We start from the raw sequence: 18,892 nt of genomic DNA, 5'->3' as shown, positions 1-18,892 counted from the left end.
TCTGAGGGCTCCACTGAACCTTTAGAAGTTCCCTATTGCCTTAATAAGATGACACACAAAACCTTACTCTTCGTCTTAGTTTAATCTTTCCACATTTAACATTTGCCACTCCAAAACTGCTAACTTAGTTATTGTATTTGTTATGGTACTCTGTGATTAGTGATCATTGATGTACTGTTGCAAAAAGATTATGGCTCACTGAAGGCTCAGGTGATGTTTAGCAGTTGAGAAACAATATTTCTTAAATGTATGTACAATGTTTTTTAGCCATAATGTTATTGCATACTTCACAGACTATAGTGTAAACATAACTTTAAGTGTACTGGGAAACCAAAAATTCATTGTGACATACTATTACTGTGTTATCTTTATTGCGGTGGTCTGGGAGCAAACTCAGTATCTCTGAGCTGTGCCTATACTTAGAATACTAACTTTCCAGGACAAGTGCTTTCATGGCTTTGTTTAATACTTAAAAAGACTTAAAAAGGAGAACTTACATCTTTTGTGTATACGAGTTACAATGCTGAGGCTTTCAAATATTAATTTTAATTATGACCATGAGAGAAAAGTCCTTTGGAACACTTGTAGTAACACATCGTAGCAGAAAGATAGTTGTTATAAATTGTAGTATTTTAAGCATCTTGACATATAAAATGACCATTATTTTTAATAATGCTTTTTACTTGTATATAAATAGTAATTAATAATAGATAATAATCATTGTTGTTCAATTGCTCAGTTGTATGCAACTCTCTGTGACCCCGTGGGTTGCAGCACGCAAGCTTTCCCTGTCCTTCACTATCTCCCAGAATTTGCTCAGACTCTTGTTTATTGAGTCGGTGATGCCATCCAACCATCTCATCCTCTGTCGGCCCTTTTTTGTCCTGCCCTCAATCTTTCCCAGCCTCAGGGTCTTTTCCAATGAGTCAGCTCTTCTCATCAGCTGGCAAAAGTTTTTTTTTTTTTTCCCATTTGTAAAAAAAGAAAAAAGTTTTATTACAAAACTAGTTTGTATAAAACAGGGTTATACACGGGGTATTTTCTTTTGTAAGTTTGTAATAAAACAGTAAGAAAAAAAAAGGGCAGTGGTAGAAATTTCCCAAAAGGCAACCTATCAAAACCAACTGGCTGCCACTTTGTGTTTGGACAGTAGCTGCATAAACTTTGTTCTTCTTGAACAGTATTCAATAACATCATTAATACATTAACAAAGTTTCTATAAAGTAAGACACATTGGTGCTGAAGTACATCTGATGGCCTTTAAATCTCACCTATGAGGACAGTTCTTTACAAAACCACATAGGGGAAATGGCAGTTGTAAGGTGAACTATACATCTAAAATATGCAGAGGTAATAGCATTACATGTTAAAGTATCAAGATATACACATTTTAAACCATTTGTACAAAACTCTATAAATTTTTTTCTTTCTTTCTCTCTTATGTACAAAAATATCTTAATATATCCCCAAACTGGTTAGGATAGGTACAAATAGATTTTTCTTACAATAAAAAAAAATTCACAAAAGATTGGAAGCATTCTATGATGAAAATGATGGAAAAGATGGTGTGAGGGAGTGAAGCTTGGGGAGGGGGGCCCCAAGAGGCTGGGGGTTTTGAAAACCCCAGGAGGATTGGAGTTTCAAATACCATACTTTCACTGCAGACCAACGTCCACAGCTTTATCAGGGTGGGGCATACAGATGAAGGACACCAGCCCACTTCTAGAGGGCCAAAGAACTGGCTTTCAAGAGAGGGTGGGGAGGTCAGCTCTGCCTGTTAGCGGTGGGTGGGAGTTCCTACAGGGCGTGTGCTGCTCCCTGACGCCAGGAACCCACTCCTTTTGCACACCAGCTGCAATCTGTGCATCCTAGTCATCCTAGGGTCCTAGTCACTCTATCTCCGGGAATGACTGGAGTGCAAAGATACTGTTCTGAGCCCATCCCTGTTTTGCAAGAGCCTTGCTTCTCAGGCGGGCGGCGCTTAGTTGATGTAGGGGGTGGGGTGCCTGGATTTGTTTGTTTTCTTCTTATTCTCTTCTTCTTTCTTCTCCCTTCCAACATCGCCGAGGAGAAAGCACTAAATATGCAGCTTGTGCAGGCCCTGCTTCCGAAGTCCATTCGCACCAGGGCCTGACCAGGCCGAGCCCCTCAGAACCAGTTGGTGAAGTCGAGCAGTTCTTGCTCCTCGGGGCTGAGAGGGTCGTAGGAGCCCTCGTCCGAAGAGTAGGATGAGACCGGTGAGCCGGCCATGGAGTTCATGTCGTTGGAGTAGTTGGGGGAGATGGTGGGCGACAGGACGCCGGCCTGGAAGGCGGCGCTTACCGCATCGTGCTCGTCCAGCGGTTGCTGGAGCGCGCGGATGTATTCGACGGCCGAGCGCAGCGTCTCCACCTTGCTCATCTTGTTGGCCGCGCCGTTGGGTACGTGCTCCCGCAGGGTGGCGAAGCCCAGGTTGACCAGCTTGACGCGGTTGCGCTCGCGCTCGTTGCGACGCGCCACGGCGGCCGGCTGCTGCTGCGGCAGGCTGTAGCCAAAGCCGCTCTGGCAAAAGTATTGAAGCTCCAGCATCAGTCCTTCCAGTGAATATTCAGGGTTGATTTCCTTTGGGACTGACTAGTTTGATCTCCTTGCAGTCCAAGGAACTCTTTTAAGAGTCTTGTCCAGCACCACAGCTCAAAAGCATTAATTCTTTGGCATTTAACCTTTATGGTCCAACTCTCACATGCATACATGTCTACAGGAAAAACCATAGCTTTGCCTGTGCAGACCTTTGTCGGTGAAATGATGTCTCTGCTTTTGAATATACTGTCTGAAAAAGTTAAAAGTGTAGTCGCTCAGTCGTGTCTGACTCTTTGTGACCCCATGGACTGTAGCCTACCAGGCTCCTCCTTCCGTCTATGGGCTTTTCCAGGCAAGGGTACTGGAGTGGGTTGCCATTTCCTTCTCCAGGGGGATCTTCCCAACTCAGGGATTGAACCTGGTCTCCCAAATTGTCGGCAGATGCTCTTACCATCTGAGCTACTAGAGAAGTCAGTGGTTTGTCATTGGTTTTCTTCCAAGGAACAAGAGTGAATTTCATGGCTCTAGTCACTGTCCACAGTGATTTTGGAGCTCAAGAAAATAAAATCTGTTTCCACATTTTCCCCATCTATTTGTCAAGAAGTGATGACACCAGATGCCATGATCTTTGTTTTTTTGAATGTTGAGTTTTAAGCCCGCTTTTTCACTCTCTTCTTGCACCTTCATCAAGAGGCTCTTTAGTTTCTCTTCACTTTCTGCCATTAGGGTGGTATCATCTGTGAATCTGAGGTGGTTGATACTTCTGGCAATCTTGATTCCAGCTTGTGAGTCATCTAGCCCAGCATGAAGTACTCTGCACGTAAGTTAAATAAGCAGGATGACAGTATACAGCCTTGCCGTACTACTTACCCAGTTTTCAGCCACTCTTTTGTTCCGTGTCCATTTCTAACTGTTCCTTCTTGACCTAGATACAGGTTTCTTGGGAAGCAGGTAAGGAGATCTGGTATTCCTGTCTTTTTAAGAATTTTCCACAGTTTGTTGTGATCTGTACAGTCAAGAGGCTTCAGCGTAGTCAGTGAGGCAGAATTAGTAATTTTTCTGAAATTCCCTTGCTTTTTCTATGATCGTACAGATCTTGACTGTTTGATCTCTTGTTCCTCTGCCTTTTCTAAATCTCACTTGTACTGTGGAATTTCTTAGTTCATGTACTGTTGAAGCCTGGCTTGAAGAATTGTGAGCATTACCCTGCTAACTTATGAACATTTTTGGGCATTGCCTTTCTTTGGGATTGGAATGAAAACTGACCTTTTCCAGTCCTGTGACCAACCATTGCTGAGTTTTCCATATTTGATGGCATATTGAGTGCAGCTCTTTAACAGCACTATCTTTTATGATTTGAAATATCTCAGCTGGAATTCAATCACCTCCACTAGCTTTGTTATATAAATGGTAATCTCTATATTTCTCTAATGTTAAAAGCTTATATGAACTGAATGTTGAAGTGACTGCAGTGCAATGCTGTTGAAAAATAACTGTTTCAGGACCTTATAGTAAATTGATAGATGTAATACTTCTGCTTATTAGATTTTTTAAATCTTTATATTATTAATCACTTCATTTAGAAGGAAACACATGAGAATGCATTTATAATTTTTTACAGCCATTTTTTTATACATTAGAGGTAAGGTAAATGTGTTACATAGTTTTGCTAAAATGATTGTTAAGTTTAATTTTTTTTAAAGCCAAATTTCTCAAAAGATGAACAGTAGCTAATTCAAACAGCATCAATTTTGGTTTTCCATAATTTTTTTTTAATTCTTCATAAGAAAATGATGGTTCTGATAATTCTAGAGGATCAGTGTTTCCCTCAAAATGCATTAGTACCTTTCATTACACAATATAGTAGTTGTTGCTCAAGGGCACAGTTGGTAAATAAGGGAGACATATATACCCCTATCCTTATGGAGCTTAAAGAAAGGTCGGTAAGCATTACATGAAAATTTCCTGGGATATAGACATGTTATTGAGAGGGATTGTTTAGTTTCAGATATGGTCAAAAATAAGTGATGTACAAAATACAGTTACTGAATTTGATGAGATGTTACTCCTAATGGGTTTTGAAACAGCTGTTCTAGAGAATGAGGGCAACACTATGGTAGCGTAGCAATAAGAGCAGAGGGAGTCAATATTTAATTTACATGTCTACACTAAGGTGCTGAGCTGGATTTTCTAATTTTCCTTGAATTACAACTATTCTATGATGTAGGTGCTGTTTTTTTGGTTTTTTGTTTTTTGTTTTTTTTTTTTTGCTGAAGTAATAGGCTCAGGTTAAATAATGAATACTTTTATTAACTGACTTTAAAAGGGAGATTTGAACACAAATCTTTTGCATTACTAAAATGTCTATCCTTTGGCACTTTGAAAATAATGAAAGCAAAAAGTTTAAATTGTATTTGAAGTTTTCCATGGAAAGAGGTTGAATGGTTCACTAAAAGCTAAATGACCAATCCTAAGCAAAGAACTGCCATTTGCTTTCAATTTTTCTTAAAATAGGAAGGAGTAAAATGGGGAAAAGGATCAATGACAAATCAAAAGGTTAATTGCACTTAACCTTTTAGAGAAAACATGGGAATTGGAGGTGATAATGCAGTAGGCGCAGAGAAACATGTATTACAGGCAGGAAAGAGATGGTCGTACAATATTGGGGACACATGAGAGTAAAAAGCACAGTTTATACTGAGTTGTGTATATCTGTATCTGGCCTGCATTACTTGTATCTGTTAAACTGCAAATTAAAGAAGAGGAATGTATATCAGAGAACAACAATTAGAAACCATAGAAACCAATACAGTTTGTGGTTTCTTTTTGAAATACTGAAGTGAGTTACTATGCCCATTCTCCAGGGATCTTCCCAGCTCTAAGTCTCCTGCTTTGGCAGGTGAGTTCTTTACCACTAGTGCCTCCTGGCAAGCCCAAAATGGGAATAATAATAGCATATACTATTACTAGGTTTATTATGAAAGTAAATGAGTGAATATTGATAAAGCACGTAATGGGCATAAGTAAGTATTTGATAAGTAGTACATGGATTTAACTTGTAATAATGAGGAATAAAATTAGGTACCTTCTAAAATGCTGTGTAATTATGAAGTGTTGCAAATGAGTCATATTTTTTATTTTCCTTCATTTTCTAGCAATATTTTTAAGTTTGGAGTTGTAGTTTCAGTGGGCAAAGTAGGATTGGTTTGACAGGTTGAACGAAAGATTAAAAGGTGAGAAATTCCACGTGTTAAAAGGTATTTTCTAACTTCTGGGATATCAGATGTTGTGTGGAATAAATAAGTAATGGCAGGAAATTACCCTCACTTACTGATGGCTAGCCAACATGTCTGAATCTTTGGTCCTACACTTAATACGAAATAAACAAAAGTAGAGCTAGTCTTTTTAGGTTTATATACATATATCTGCTTCCTTTTACTTTATAAGGCGGTCAAGAAGCAGATCAAGAAGGCGATCACATTCTAAGTCAAGGAGTAGACGACGATCCAAAAGTCCAAGACGGAGAAGATCGCATTCCAGAGAGAGGGGTAGAAGGTCAAGGAGCACGTCAAAAAACAGGTACAGTAGAAAGCTGTTAATGAGTGAGTAAAGTTTCTCTGTAGTAAGAATTCTTGGCTATTTCTACTGCCTTTTTTCATTTCGTCTTTTCCATTCAACCATTGGTAAGAATTTTGTGTTCCCAGCAACATCTTGATATGCCAGAGTTGTTGGCAGACAATCATGCCTTCTTAATTCTTCTTTATATATCTCGTCATGAGCAGCTTTTTAGTATGAATTGGTATTGCTATATTCGTGACACTGAACCATACTTAAGAGTCTAATCCCGTGATTTGGGGCCAGTGAAGAATGAAAGTGAGGATTCACTGAAAACCAAAATATCCACACCTTAACATTGTATTTTGACTTAAACATTCATTCAGTAATTTGTTTTTCATACAGGGACAAACCCTTTGAAATTAATAGGCCTAGTCTTGAGTAATAGATACAAAATGACTTTCTTTTTGTTTAAACCACCTTTAAAGTATCAAGAACTCTGTTACTTGAAAGTACTTAGATTTTTTCCCTCCATTTTTAGCTGCTACACAGTATAATCTTGAAACACTTATTTTTTAAACTGCTGTCTTTTATATCTTTCTAAAATACTTACCTTAAATTTTAGAAACAGCCCTATGTTTTATACTTTACCCATTTATGTATTTAATTATGTGATTAAAAGTAGTAAGAATCACAGCAAAAAGCAACAAAATTTATTTATTTTTTCAAAATTTATTCTTGGTAAGCATATAACTCAACCTGGGACTTGGGTTTTGTGATAGCTTTACTGCATATTCAGCCTCTGCTAAGACTAGTCATCTCTTAGTCAAACAAGCTTACTTAATGAACTATCTCTTACACAAAGAGCAATTAGGCATTCCTTCCCTTAAGGAAGTTTATCTAGGGGAGAAATTAATGTAATTACCAAGGAAGGGCCATTGTTAGGGATGTTGGAAGAGATTTGTTGAGAGGTGACTTGAGTATTAAATTCTGATAGATTTGACTGGACTCCGGAGCGTGATTTCTGATAGGGAATACTTACAGGGTTAGCATGAATTCTTTTTTTTTTTTTTTTTTTTTAACTTGGAATCTTTATTCTTGATGATTCTCTAATAAGCTTATCCTTAGTCTGGTTAAGCAAACTCTTATTTGGCTATGAAACTCATTCAAATTTGCTAAAGGCACTAAGATGATAAAATTATACAGCCAGCTGGGAAACCCATGAAATAACGCAACTTTTAATAAAATTGTCAGATTTCAGTTCCAGTAAACCACAAGACAGGGCCTCAAGCCTATTCATATCACATCATTCCATAACGAGGAGCTGTGGCCAGAACCTTTTTATGGGGCAGGAAAAAGGATCAAAGTTGGTCAGTGCTGATAAATACAGGTTAAATAATACACTGCTCTTCACAGATGGCTAGAGAGTCTGTAAACTATTATCCAGGAATATACAACTGTCCAACACAAACCACTGAATTCTTGAAATAAGGAGTATGTTGGTGTAGAAGGACCAGGAAATGAGGTCAGGGCAGCTGAGACAGATCACACTTTATGTGTGATTTGGCTTTATTGTTCACACTAAGGAGTTTACAACTGATCCTGAAGTCAGTGGGAATTAATTGAAAAGTGATGAGCAGAGAATTAATATTTTCAGGTATGTACTTTGAAAGATTTCTGGTAAACGGGTATAATATGAATTTGTGAAAAACATGACTGGGACCACTTAAGGGACCATTTAAGTAATATTGGAATTAGATAATGAACACTTGACTCAATAGAGAATATAACTGATGGAGCAGAGTGAGCAAAGACGGGAGGGAATGAAATAGAGAATATAGGGTGGAATTAGTTTACAACAACTAAAGTGATACTTCAGTCTCTAAAGTTATAAAATAGTTGAAAATAGGTGTGTGTTTATGAATATAAGGGTATAAAAGACATTATATATGTGTAATGAATAAAAGTGCTGTGGGGAATAAAAATAAACTTAGAAAAATCTGTAAAAAGATTTAGAGTTGAGGTATGATTGTAGTACCAGTCCATTATGATTTTTTTTCCTAATAGTATTGAGTAGTCCAGAATATATAATAGCAGGGCAACAATTAGAAGGTTGGCTTCAATCATGATAGATGTTTACATCAGGTGTGTACTTTGAAAGAATAACCTAAAAGTTTTTATCAGAATACCATATTTTAAGAATGAGATTCCATTTCATTGTACTTTTGTTTTAATTTGTATATATATTTTCTCTATTAACTGAATCTTTTAACACTAGTAAATTGTGTTCATTTATTAGAGACAAAAAGAAAGAAGACAAAGAAAAAAAACGTTCCAAAACACCACCAAAAAGTTATAGCACAGCCAGACGTTCCAGAAGTGCTAGCAGGTAGGGTGGCATTATGAATTCTTAGTGTTGTTTTTTAAACTTTGTTTGCAAAGACTCATTAGGCTATGAACGTGAAATGTTTTCCAGTACAGAACTACATACTTTAATGGTGATGTTTTCTAAAGGCAATCTGTGAAGAATAAGTTTTCAATTAATTCTTCATGGTATAGAGTTCATTTAAAATAACATGGAATTCAACAGAGGTCAGTTTTTATGTTTGTTCTATGCATTTCATATCCTAATTTGAACTGTTTGTGTGTTTCTTCCCCCCCCCCCCCCCCCCCGAGCATTTAATGGCTAAAGTATAGTGCATTATCACATTGGATTCATTTTATTACATGTTAATACTCAAAATAGTTTTTTTTCCATACATAATGGTTTGTTGATAAAATAATTGGAGGCAAGGCAAGTTCTAGTTTGTGTCATTCTTAGAGTAGTTAACTGCTATGGTGAAAATTTAGCATTGTAAACTTTCAGAAAATGTATTTTTCATACTTAAACATGGAATTCATGTGATGGTAGAAAGTAGAGCCGTACTTAACTCCATTTTCTTCCTGTCTTGTTTACACATTTTACTACAGTGTTTGTTTTCTTAATCTTGATTATTTAAATTCACCTCAGGGCTCAAACTGTCTATAAAAATTACTTAAAATGGATAAAAAACTTAAACACAAAAGCCAAAACTAAAAAGCTCTTAGAAAAAAAACATGTAAGTTAACCTTCATGACCTGGAATTTGTCAGTGGTTCTCTACATATGACAAAAGTCGTAAGCAGCAAAAGAGAAATAGACAAGTTTGAGGATTGAAGACTTTTTGTTTCAAAGAACACTGTTAAAGACAGCCCTCAGAGTGCTAGAAAAATGTTTCCAATAATGAACTTCTATCTAGAATATATTAAAAAAACTTAAAACTCTGTCATAGAAAGAAGGAATGTAAAATTGTGCAGCTGCGTTGGAAAAACAGGTTGGCGATTCCTACAGAAATTAAATTTAAGAGCTCTTTAACACAGCAGTTTTGTTCTCAGCGATATGCCCAAGAGAAACAAAAACATGTTGGCACAAAAACTTAGACATGAATGTTCTTGGCAGCTTTATTCATAACCAAGAAGTCAACCCAAATATCCACTTAACACGGGTAAACAAAGTTGTACACTCATACAATAGATTATTATTCATCTGTAAAAGGAACCAAAGTAATGATAGATAGTACAATATGAATGAGCCTTGAAAACATGCCATGTTAAAGAAGCTAGTCACAGCAGACCACACATTGTATGATTTCATTCATATGAAATGTACAGAATGGATGAATCTATAAAGTAGATTAGTGGTTGGAGTATGATAGCTAAAGACATGGGGTCTCTTCAGGGTGTTGAAAATTGTCTTTTTAAAAATTTTATGTATATATAAAGAAAGTGAAACCAGATATAAGTGTTGAAGGAATACCAAAATAGGTCTAAGGCAGCTAAGGGGCATAAGAGATGAGATGTGCAATATGTATTCTATTACCTTAAAAACTGGAGGCATATGTTATTTGTTTCTTTATTTAATGGACTTGCTCATAAGTGCCTTACTCTGCTTAATTATTGAATCATTCTTTTTCTATCATTTTTGGCTGCATTGGGTCTTCGTTGCTGTGCACAGGCTCTCAGGTGCAGCAAGCAGTAGCTACTCTCGTTGCTCTGTGTGGGCTTCTTATCTTGGAGAGCACAGGCTCTGGGGGCACACAGGCTTCAGTAGTTTTGGCATGTGAGCTCTAGAGCTAAGGTTCCATCGTTGTGGCACAAGGGCTCAGCTGCCCCGTGGCAGGTGGAATTCTTCCAGGCCAGGATTGAACCTGTGTTCCCTGCATTGGCAGGCAGACTCCCAACCAGTGGACCACCAGGGAAATCCTGAATCATTCTTAAATTACAGCATATTCTTTACATTTTTAATGAATACCTGGTAACATGTTCTGCAGCTGTCATAGAGTCTATTATAGGTCACAGAAATAAAACTTTTTAAAGCCCATCTTTTCTAAGGAATATGGAATGTTTGTTAGACAAATCAGTATGAAAAGTATTAGGTATACAACCTTGACAAGCTTAATAAATATTTGATGAAGGGAAAGTTCTGTGTAATGTTTCCAGGACAGGGGTCACAGACAACTTGTGGTTTTTTGTTCTTTAAAGCTTCGAAGGCTGCTGAAAGGAAGATTCTTCAAGCATATCGGGCTTAATTTTTTGTGTGTCTAAATCATATATTTTTATAAAAGTTTACTATCTTCTTACAGTTATTACAGAACATTGACTCTATTCCCCATGTTGTATAAGACATCCTTGAGTCTGTCTTAAACTTAATAGTTGCTTGTCATTAGGTGGGTTTTTAAGTATAGTTGCTATACTATAGCAATTCCCAATTTTTAAAGATTATGCTCTGTTTATTGTTGTTATAAAATATTGGCTATATTCCTTGTGTTGTAAAATATATCATAGTAGCTTATTTTACACCTAATGGTTTGTGTCTCTTAATCCTCTACATATAATGTCCCCTGCCTTTCCTCTTCCCAGTAGTAACCACTAGTTTTCTATCTCTGAGTCTGCTTTTTTGTTATATTCACTAGTTTGTTGTATTTTTCAGATTACATGTGTAAGTTATATCTTACAGTATTTGTCTGTCTCTGTCTGACTTATTTCACTTTGCTTAAATGCCCTCCATGTCCATCCATGTTGCTGCAAATGGCACAATTTCATTCTTTTTTATGGCTTACTAATATTCTGTTGTATAAATAATAGCAGTTTTCTTTATCCATTCTTCTGTTGATGAACACTTATATAGCTTCTATATCTTGAGAATTATTTAAAAATGGTACTGTGAATATTGGGGTTACTTTTCTACCAACAGTGTAGGAGGGTTCCATTTTCTTTACACCCTCTCCAGCATTTATTATTTGTACACTTTTTGATGATGGCTGTTCTGACCACTGTGAGGTGATAGATAACTCATTGTAGTTTTGATTTGCACTTCTCTTAATAATTACCAGTGTTGACCGTCTTCACTTTTGGCCATCCAGATGTCTTCTTTGGTGAAATGTCTGTTTAGGTCTTTGGCACATTTTTGATTGTTCGATACTGAACTGTCTAAGCTATTTGTATATTTTGGGGATTAATGCCTTGTCAGTCGGATTGTTTGAAAATAATTTTCTTCAATTCTGTAGGTATTCTGTTTTGTTTTGTTTATGGTTCTTTTGCTGTGCAAAATCTCTAATTAGGTCCCATTTGTGTTTTTCGCTTTTATTTACTTTAGGAGATGGATCCAAAAAAAATTTTGCTATGATTTATGTCAGAGAATGTTCTACTTATCTTTTCCTCCAGTTTTGTAGTATCTGGTCTTATACTTAGGTCTTTAGTCCACTTTATTTTTGGATACAGTATTAAAGACTGTTGTAATTTCTCTCCTTTACACGCAACTGGTTTTTCTAGCACCACTTATTGAAGAGACTTTTCTCCATTGTATCTTCTAGCCTCCTGACCATAAGTGTGTGGGTTTATTTCTGGACTCTTACTCTGTTTCATTGATTTATGTGTCTTGTTTTTGTGCCTGTACCATACTGTTTTGATTACTGTAGCTTTGTAATATAGTTTGAAGCTAGGGAATGTGATTCCTCCAGCTCTTGTTTCTTTTTATCAAAATTGTTTTGGCTATTCAAGGTTGTTTTGTTTCCATACAAATTTTTAAATTGTTTGTTCTAATTCTGCAGGTAATGCCATTGGTATTTTCATATGGATTGCATTGAATCTATAGATTACCTTGAGTGGTGTAGTCATTTTAACAGTATTGGTGCTTCCAGTCCAAGAACACAGCAAAACTTTCCATCTGTTTGTATTGTAGAAGCAGAACTTTTTTTAAGTTAAAGAGAAGGAGGTATATCTTAAAAAGCTAATTGCTCAAAATAGGGATTGGATTTGGGGCGTGGTTTGCTGGACAACAGGAAGTCAGTTTGATCCCGGTTTCCTGATGGCTCAGTGGTAAAGAATCAGCCTGCAGTGCAGGAGAGGTGGATTTGATCCCTGGATCGGGAAGATCCCTTGGAGAGGGAAATGGCAACCCACGTCAGTATTCTTGCCTGGAAAATCCCATGGATAGAGGAACCTGGTGGGTTTACAGTCCTTGGGTTGCAAAAGAGTCAGAATTAACTTGGCAACTAAACAGCCACCACCACTAACTCTAGTTCTCTAAGTTTTACCTAACGATTTAGAAGTAGTTTTGAATTTTATTAGCAACTGCATTTCATAACACAACATGTTAATCTTTTACATGTTCTGTCCATTGACTGAATCTAAAGCTGGTTCTTTGAAGAATAATTCTTCAAATAATTCTAATTCAGACTTGAATTAGAACCTTTGTTATGAGCTTAACATTTCTGTTTGGGATCTTCCCAACCCAGGGATTGAACCCGGGTCTCCCGCATTGCAGGCAGATACTTTACCATCTGAGCCACCTGGGAACCCCTAACATTTCTGATGTTTTGATGACATCATGTCTTTAAGAATTGCTAGATATTAGGGTTTTCCTAAGGGCATTAAAGGAAAGGCACATAGTTTGCCCCACAAAAGTTGCCAACTTTTATTACCCATTTGCTTCTTCAACTCAAAACAATATTTGAAAATGGAGTTTTCTGTTTCTAGTGGAGTTCCATTGTAGACACATCTGCTATGATGTGCCTGCATTTTTTGAATAACACTGTATTTTAAAGTCTAGCTTGCACATTTGTTCTAGAGAGAGACGACGACGAAGAAGCAGAAGTGGCACAAGATCTCCTAAAAAGCCTAGGTCTCCCAAAAGAAAATTGTCTCGCTCACCATCCCCTAGGAGGTAAGTGTTAATCTTTTATTGGATCTATCCTGTTTTTCAGGAACTGTTCTAGAATTTTTCTTCCTTCTCAGGAATTAAAATACTTAAGAATGTGCTGATACATTCTCTTCATGACTTGAGATTGTTATAATAAACACTGTTTATGATTGGGCATTTTAGACCTGTAATAAAGTTACAATTGTCTTCCCTATGTTACTTGTATATAGCTTGTGTCCAGTGATTTGAAATTGGATATTTGTTAACCTCCTTATAGCAGTGACTATCAAGCTTACCATCTGAAACAAATTTACATTTATTGCTATTTAAATAGTGGCAAAAATTCCTGAGCATTTTGTTTTAAGCATCTTGTGACCATTTTACTGTCATCCTAGACATAAAAAGGAGAAGAAGAAAGATAAAGACAGAGAAAGAAGCAGAGATGAAAGAGAGCGATCCACAAGCAAGAAGAAAAAAAGTAAAGATAAGGAAAAGGAACGGGAAAGAAAATCAGAGAGTGATAAAGATGTAAAAGTATGTTTACAAACTGATTTATTTTGGTGTTTTGGTTGATGTTGGTACTTTAAAGAAGTGATTTTCCTGTGAAGACGTTTACTTTTTTATTCTCCTTGGCAAAGCAGGTTACACGGGACTACGATGAAGAGGAACAGGGGTATGACAGCGAGAAGGAGAAAAGGGAGGAAAAGAAACCAGCAGAGCCAGGTTCTCCTAAAACAAAAGAGTGTTCTGTGGAAAAGGGAGCTGGTGATGCACTAAGAGAATCCAAAGTGAATGGGGATGATCATCATGAAGAAGACATGGATATGAGTGACTAAACCATGCCTCTATGGGAATCTGTGTACATGCATCAGTGTCATTCCTGTGTGATTTCTTAATGCTGTATTTGTTCATCTCAAACCTAGATGTATACAGCTCTGAGTCATAAATGGTTATAAAGCTCCTGATGTTGATATTAGTTATTTACATCCAAAAGCTTTAAGGAAGATGATACAGGGGTAACCAATTCGTGACAGGGTGAAATCTGATTGAGTAACCAAGCAGTTTTACTATTCTGGTGCTGCTTCATAACAAAAATGAAAAGCTGCATGCATCTACAGCAGGCATGGATTGTTTATGTTGTATGATCTCCTTTATTAAGTAAGTTCGCTTATAGTATTTCTAGAATTTGATTCATTGCCGTAATAGAGCCATGTAGGGAATGCACTGATTGCATGTTAATTGTGGCAGGAATATCCTAAATGTCATTAAAATCCTTCAACATGATGGATCTACTTATGGTCGTTTGTTGACATGACAAATTAACCTTATAGTTACATCTGGAAATGAGCATTTGAAATAGATAATCCTTTAAGCCTTGTGGCTAAATTTTTGTGGCTTTTGTTTAACTTTGAAAGGTTATATATGCACTAACCTTTTTTGATGGCTATAATTAGGCTTTAATTACAGAAACAAGATTTCAAATGAAACTGTCTTTGGCAGTAAGTAAATAGCATATTTTGAAGTAGAGTTGTATACTTTTTCATAAGGTGTTTGGGAATTTTTTTTCCTAAAATAATTTATTCCACATCCACATCAGTGAAAGCTGTTTTTGCCTATCCTGAAGTCCAGCTGTAAAAGAAAGTTATTAGCTCTTGTCCTGAGTTTGTTTTCCACACTTTTATTAATTTGTTTTAATCTCATTGTTGGAAAAGGGGGATAGTGCATTTTAAATTGACCTTCATATGCTTTTAAATAAGACAAATCTACTTGATAATGTACTTTTTATTTGATCTCAAGTTGTATAAAACCAATAAATTTTGTGTTACTGTTACTGCAGTAGTAATCTTATGCACACAGTGATTCCATGTTAAATGCAAAGTAGTTAGGCAACTGTTTTCTTACAGGAGTTTTCAAGCTTTACTTTTGTGCAGTAAAAACAAAAGTAGGCTACAGTCTGTGCCATGTTGATGTACAGTTTCTGAAATTGTTTTACATGACTTTGATAATAAAACCCTTAAACTTATGTTTATGTTCTGTAAAAACGTACTTGTATTTATTTACATTGTTGAATGTATGACATTTACCTCACTCATTTTACAAATCAAGTTATTTCTCCTTGCAGACCACATATTTTAATATAGCAGTAAGATGAGATCCATCAGTAGTGATCAGTTGCCATCAGAATTGTCAAAATTAGTTTAATTTCTAAAAGTCTTTTTAAGTGTAACTTTATTTCTTATATTTTGGGTGTAGGGTTTGTGTTGAAGCAATGAACTTTAGGATAAACAAATGATCCCACCTATATCTAGTAAATTTATATTTTTGGTGAATATAAACATAACTTTTCTGGAATAGTATAGAAACTCAGTGGTATGTATCTACTGTACAGTGCTGAATAGTATATTTATTCACTTATTAAATGAGTAGTGTGAGTGGCCGGGATTCGGGGGAAAATGAGACTTGGAATTGTAGCTTTTATCCAAGTTACAGTATGATTTTTTTTTTTTAATCTTTTAAAGTTGAAATGCCGTATAGAAAAGCACCATTGTTTTTACAGTTTGTAGTAACTTTTTAAAGATTTTATGGAAAGGAATTTTGTCTATAGTAAGACATTGTAGTAATGGTCCGAATAATCACTGCATTTTTAAACACAAAGTTGAACGCAAATGACATTTCTTTAAACTTAAAAAAAAAAAACTTAGTAGAAAAAAATCTAAAAGGTTGAACCATATGATATTGTCTTTTGTAAGTCAAAAACAAGTAAAATATTGGCAGTTTCACTTGGTTAAGTACTTTTACTCATTCTCTTCCCTTTTAGTCTGAATACAAAGTATGCTAATTTCTCAAAAGGGATTAAGAAATTTTTGGCCTTAAATAGTGCTACTGACGTAAGATACTATCATGAAAGGGAGTCTATATTTTAGGTTATTTTTCAGTGAACATTTATGCACAAAGGTAGAGTTGCAGGTTACATGAGCCTTTAATATAGTTGAGTTGAAATCAAGTGAACACTGCCTCCACACTGAGTTTTGTTCTGTATTTGATAGTAAAAATGATTTAAAAATAAAAGTGGTTTTGTTAGAAAAATGTTTGTGCTATTTATTTGCTTAAATTCTTCAAGAGTGAATGAAGGTAGTGGCCATGTAAGGGTCCAGTCATCAATTTTGTCTTCAGTTACAGCTTCAGTTACAGACCTGTCTTTCTTACTCATTTTTAAAATGGGGAGTAATATTTACCTTGTAAAGTAGTTAAAAATGTAGCTCTCTACACCTGGGTCAGTAAGTGGTACCTACTATTTAATTATGGCGCTTCTCAAAGCTATATAAAATTTTAGTTTGGGGTAATGGTTTAGCAAAAGCACAAGGATAAATTTCTTGCAGTGATGACTATGTTGCCCTTTGTTTTTGTGAATATAGATTTTGGATAACAAGCTTCCTGGTAGTGATTTCTATGTGGTAGGAAAAACTATAGTCACTTAACGGAAAGAAAAACTCACCGGGCACTGTGAAAACTAATTTTACATTTACCTTGGAGCTGCATCTTAAAACAGGTTCTACTCTTGTTACCATATAGGCTGCATAAGCCAGCTTTTCCTCTGATAGGGCAATACCACTTTCTTCACTTGGGCACCTGATTAAGTGGTCTATGCTGTTTGAAGTGTTCTGTGCTGGGATTAAGATTAGCGTTCTTTTTCTTCTGTCTCAAGTCTAGCTAATGCATCTCACTCCTATCTAAAATACTTCTCTAATCAAGTACTTGTAGTTGTATTTAAATATGGATGTAATGGAGATGCTATTGTACTTTCAGAATATGTCTGTTACAGAGGTAGTTTTTAAATGAGTCTATTGAGTTGATTCTGAGTGTTCTATTTTTGTTCCTATGTTAGTATCAAAGAATACCTAAAATTCATTCATTCTTTAGCGAAATAACTCACGTGTGAACCATGCTAATTCTTTACCAGTGGGGATATCTGTGAGAAAACTAAAATTTACAGTAGGTGTTAAATACCAGGTTTGGGAAGACAAGCATCAGGTTAGCATTGTATAGTTTTGCTCTTTTCAGTCAGCATTCAATCCAGGAAGCAGAATGACTCAAAGATTTGTTACAGAGGTTTGACCTTAATTGTGGGAACTGGTTTAATGGTCTCAAAATTGTCTATAGTATGCATCTGATGCTGGAGACTCAAGCCCACAGGAGTCAAGAAAAGCAAGCAGGCTGGCTGGAGGGGTTGAGATTAAATTGAAACCACAAGCTGGAACCTACAAGGATGAACTAAAATGGCTAAAAGTCTATGTACCATAGGTGCTATAGCCAGAAGTACTATTCTAAAATGAGCTATAACAGTGTTTAAAAAATCACAGGTATCCCTTCATGGCATTAACCATCACATTATTGGGAAGTAATTATCCTCCAATTAAAATTAAAGATATCACAAGTCACATACCAGAAAAGTTTCACTGTCAGTTGTCTTATAAACTTCCCAAATTTAGGTATTTTGGAAAAAATACATTTTGGTAATTTTGGAAAATATCGTTGATACCTTTTTGCTGGAGCTAAGAGTACAGGCATATTGTGTTCATACTAATCAGTAATTGTCTCAGTTCAATAGTAAAGGTTAGCATACTACAAATAGGACTTCTAATTCACCTAGATTTTTACAACTGTTTGTCTCAACCATGTTGGGTGTTGGTCACTCAGTCGTGTCCGACTCTTTGCCTCCCCATGGGCCACAGCCCACCAGGTTCCTATCCATGGAATTCAGGCAAGAGGACTGCAGTGGGCAGCCACTCGCTCTTCCAGAGGATCTTTTGGCCAGGTCTTTTGCATTGCAGGCAGATTCTTTAGCATCTGAGCCACCAGGGAAACCATGTTGGCAAGTAAAAAAATAATATGAACAAAAGGAAGCACCCCTTAATTTAGTATTTTCTTTAGTCTTTTGTGGCCTCGAAACAAGCTACATCTGCTGTAGGCTAAGTGGAAACTAGGGAGTAAAACACTTGTTATTCACCACCCTTCCCTCAAGATGTGAATGATAAGCTGTGCATGAATAACACTATGAAAACATCTTTACTTGTTTGAGTGGGGCTCAACACCAGTTCTAAGGAGGAGAAAGAAACTGAATAGTTTTTCAGCTTCTGTTGGCTATCAGCTTCTCTGAAATGTGTTCCATTTCCAGACCATCGTGTGTAGCTATACTCAAAATAATCAGCATCAGCTTTCTGCCTCCCTCTTAATTTTCTGTACATGAATGTGTACATGAATGTCTAGTCTACAGAGAGAGGCAAATTGTCTTCAGGAAATTTTCTTTAAGACAAAACTATATTCTTTTGAAACCATAGTGGTGGCAGGATATATTGAGCCTTTTAAGTGGCCATTTAAGGTAATCATTTTATAGTCCAATTTTCAAACAAGTTTTTAAATCACAGATGGAAGGCATAGAAAATTTTATGAACCTATATTATAAAACTTATTTTTCATGTAAGAGTATCAAAATATAAAGTTTTTATCTACTTGAAACAGCATACAGCTTCACTCATTAGCTGGATTAAAAGGCACATTT

The 18,892-nt window shown here is 36.2% G+C and overlaps 2 protein-coding genes across 6 annotated transcripts in view; one reads left to right on the top strand and one right to left on the bottom strand.

Annotated features, from left to right (window-relative positions):
- The window catches only part of SRSF11 (serine and arginine rich splicing factor 11), a 51,744-nt gene extending 36,389 nt beyond the window's left edge, over nt 1–15,355 (top strand). For 2 of the 5 annotated variants that reach the window (XM_070467948.1, XM_070467949.1), the window contains exons 9-13: nt 6,007–6,138; nt 8,414–8,503; nt 13,243–13,356; nt 13,728–13,866; nt 13,971–15,355. In XM_070467948.1, the coding sequence (XP_070324049.1) occupies nt 6,007–6,138; nt 8,414–8,503; nt 13,243–13,356; nt 13,728–13,866; nt 13,971–14,168 (673 nt within the window). In that variant the 3' untranslated portion in view covers nt 14,169–15,355. The remainder of the gene's footprint in view (nt 1–6,006; nt 6,139–8,413; nt 8,504–13,242; nt 13,357–13,727; nt 13,867–13,970) is intronic. The other 3 variants (XM_070467950.1, XM_070467952.1, XM_070467951.1) reach the window with 3 other exon arrangements.
- Nucleotides 2,028–2,568, bottom strand: LOC110138835 (achaete-scute homolog 1). Its single transcript, XM_070467110.1, has one exon. The coding sequence runs from the start codon at nt 2,566–2,568 to the stop codon at nt 2,149–2,151; it is 420 nt and encodes a 139-aa protein (XP_070323211.1). The 3' UTR covers nt 2,028–2,148.
- Nucleotides 15,356–18,892: the final 3,537 nt, after the last annotated feature.

Source organism: Odocoileus virginianus, chromosome 5 (assembly GCF_023699985.2).
Source record: "Odocoileus virginianus isolate 20LAN1187 ecotype Illinois chromosome 5, Ovbor_1.2, whole genome shotgun sequence".
NCBI lineage: Eukaryota > Metazoa > Chordata > Mammalia > Artiodactyla > Cervidae > Odocoileus > Odocoileus virginianus.
The sequence above is the reverse complement of the archived record's forward strand: the minus strand, read 5'-3'. Positions and strand labels throughout refer to the sequence as shown.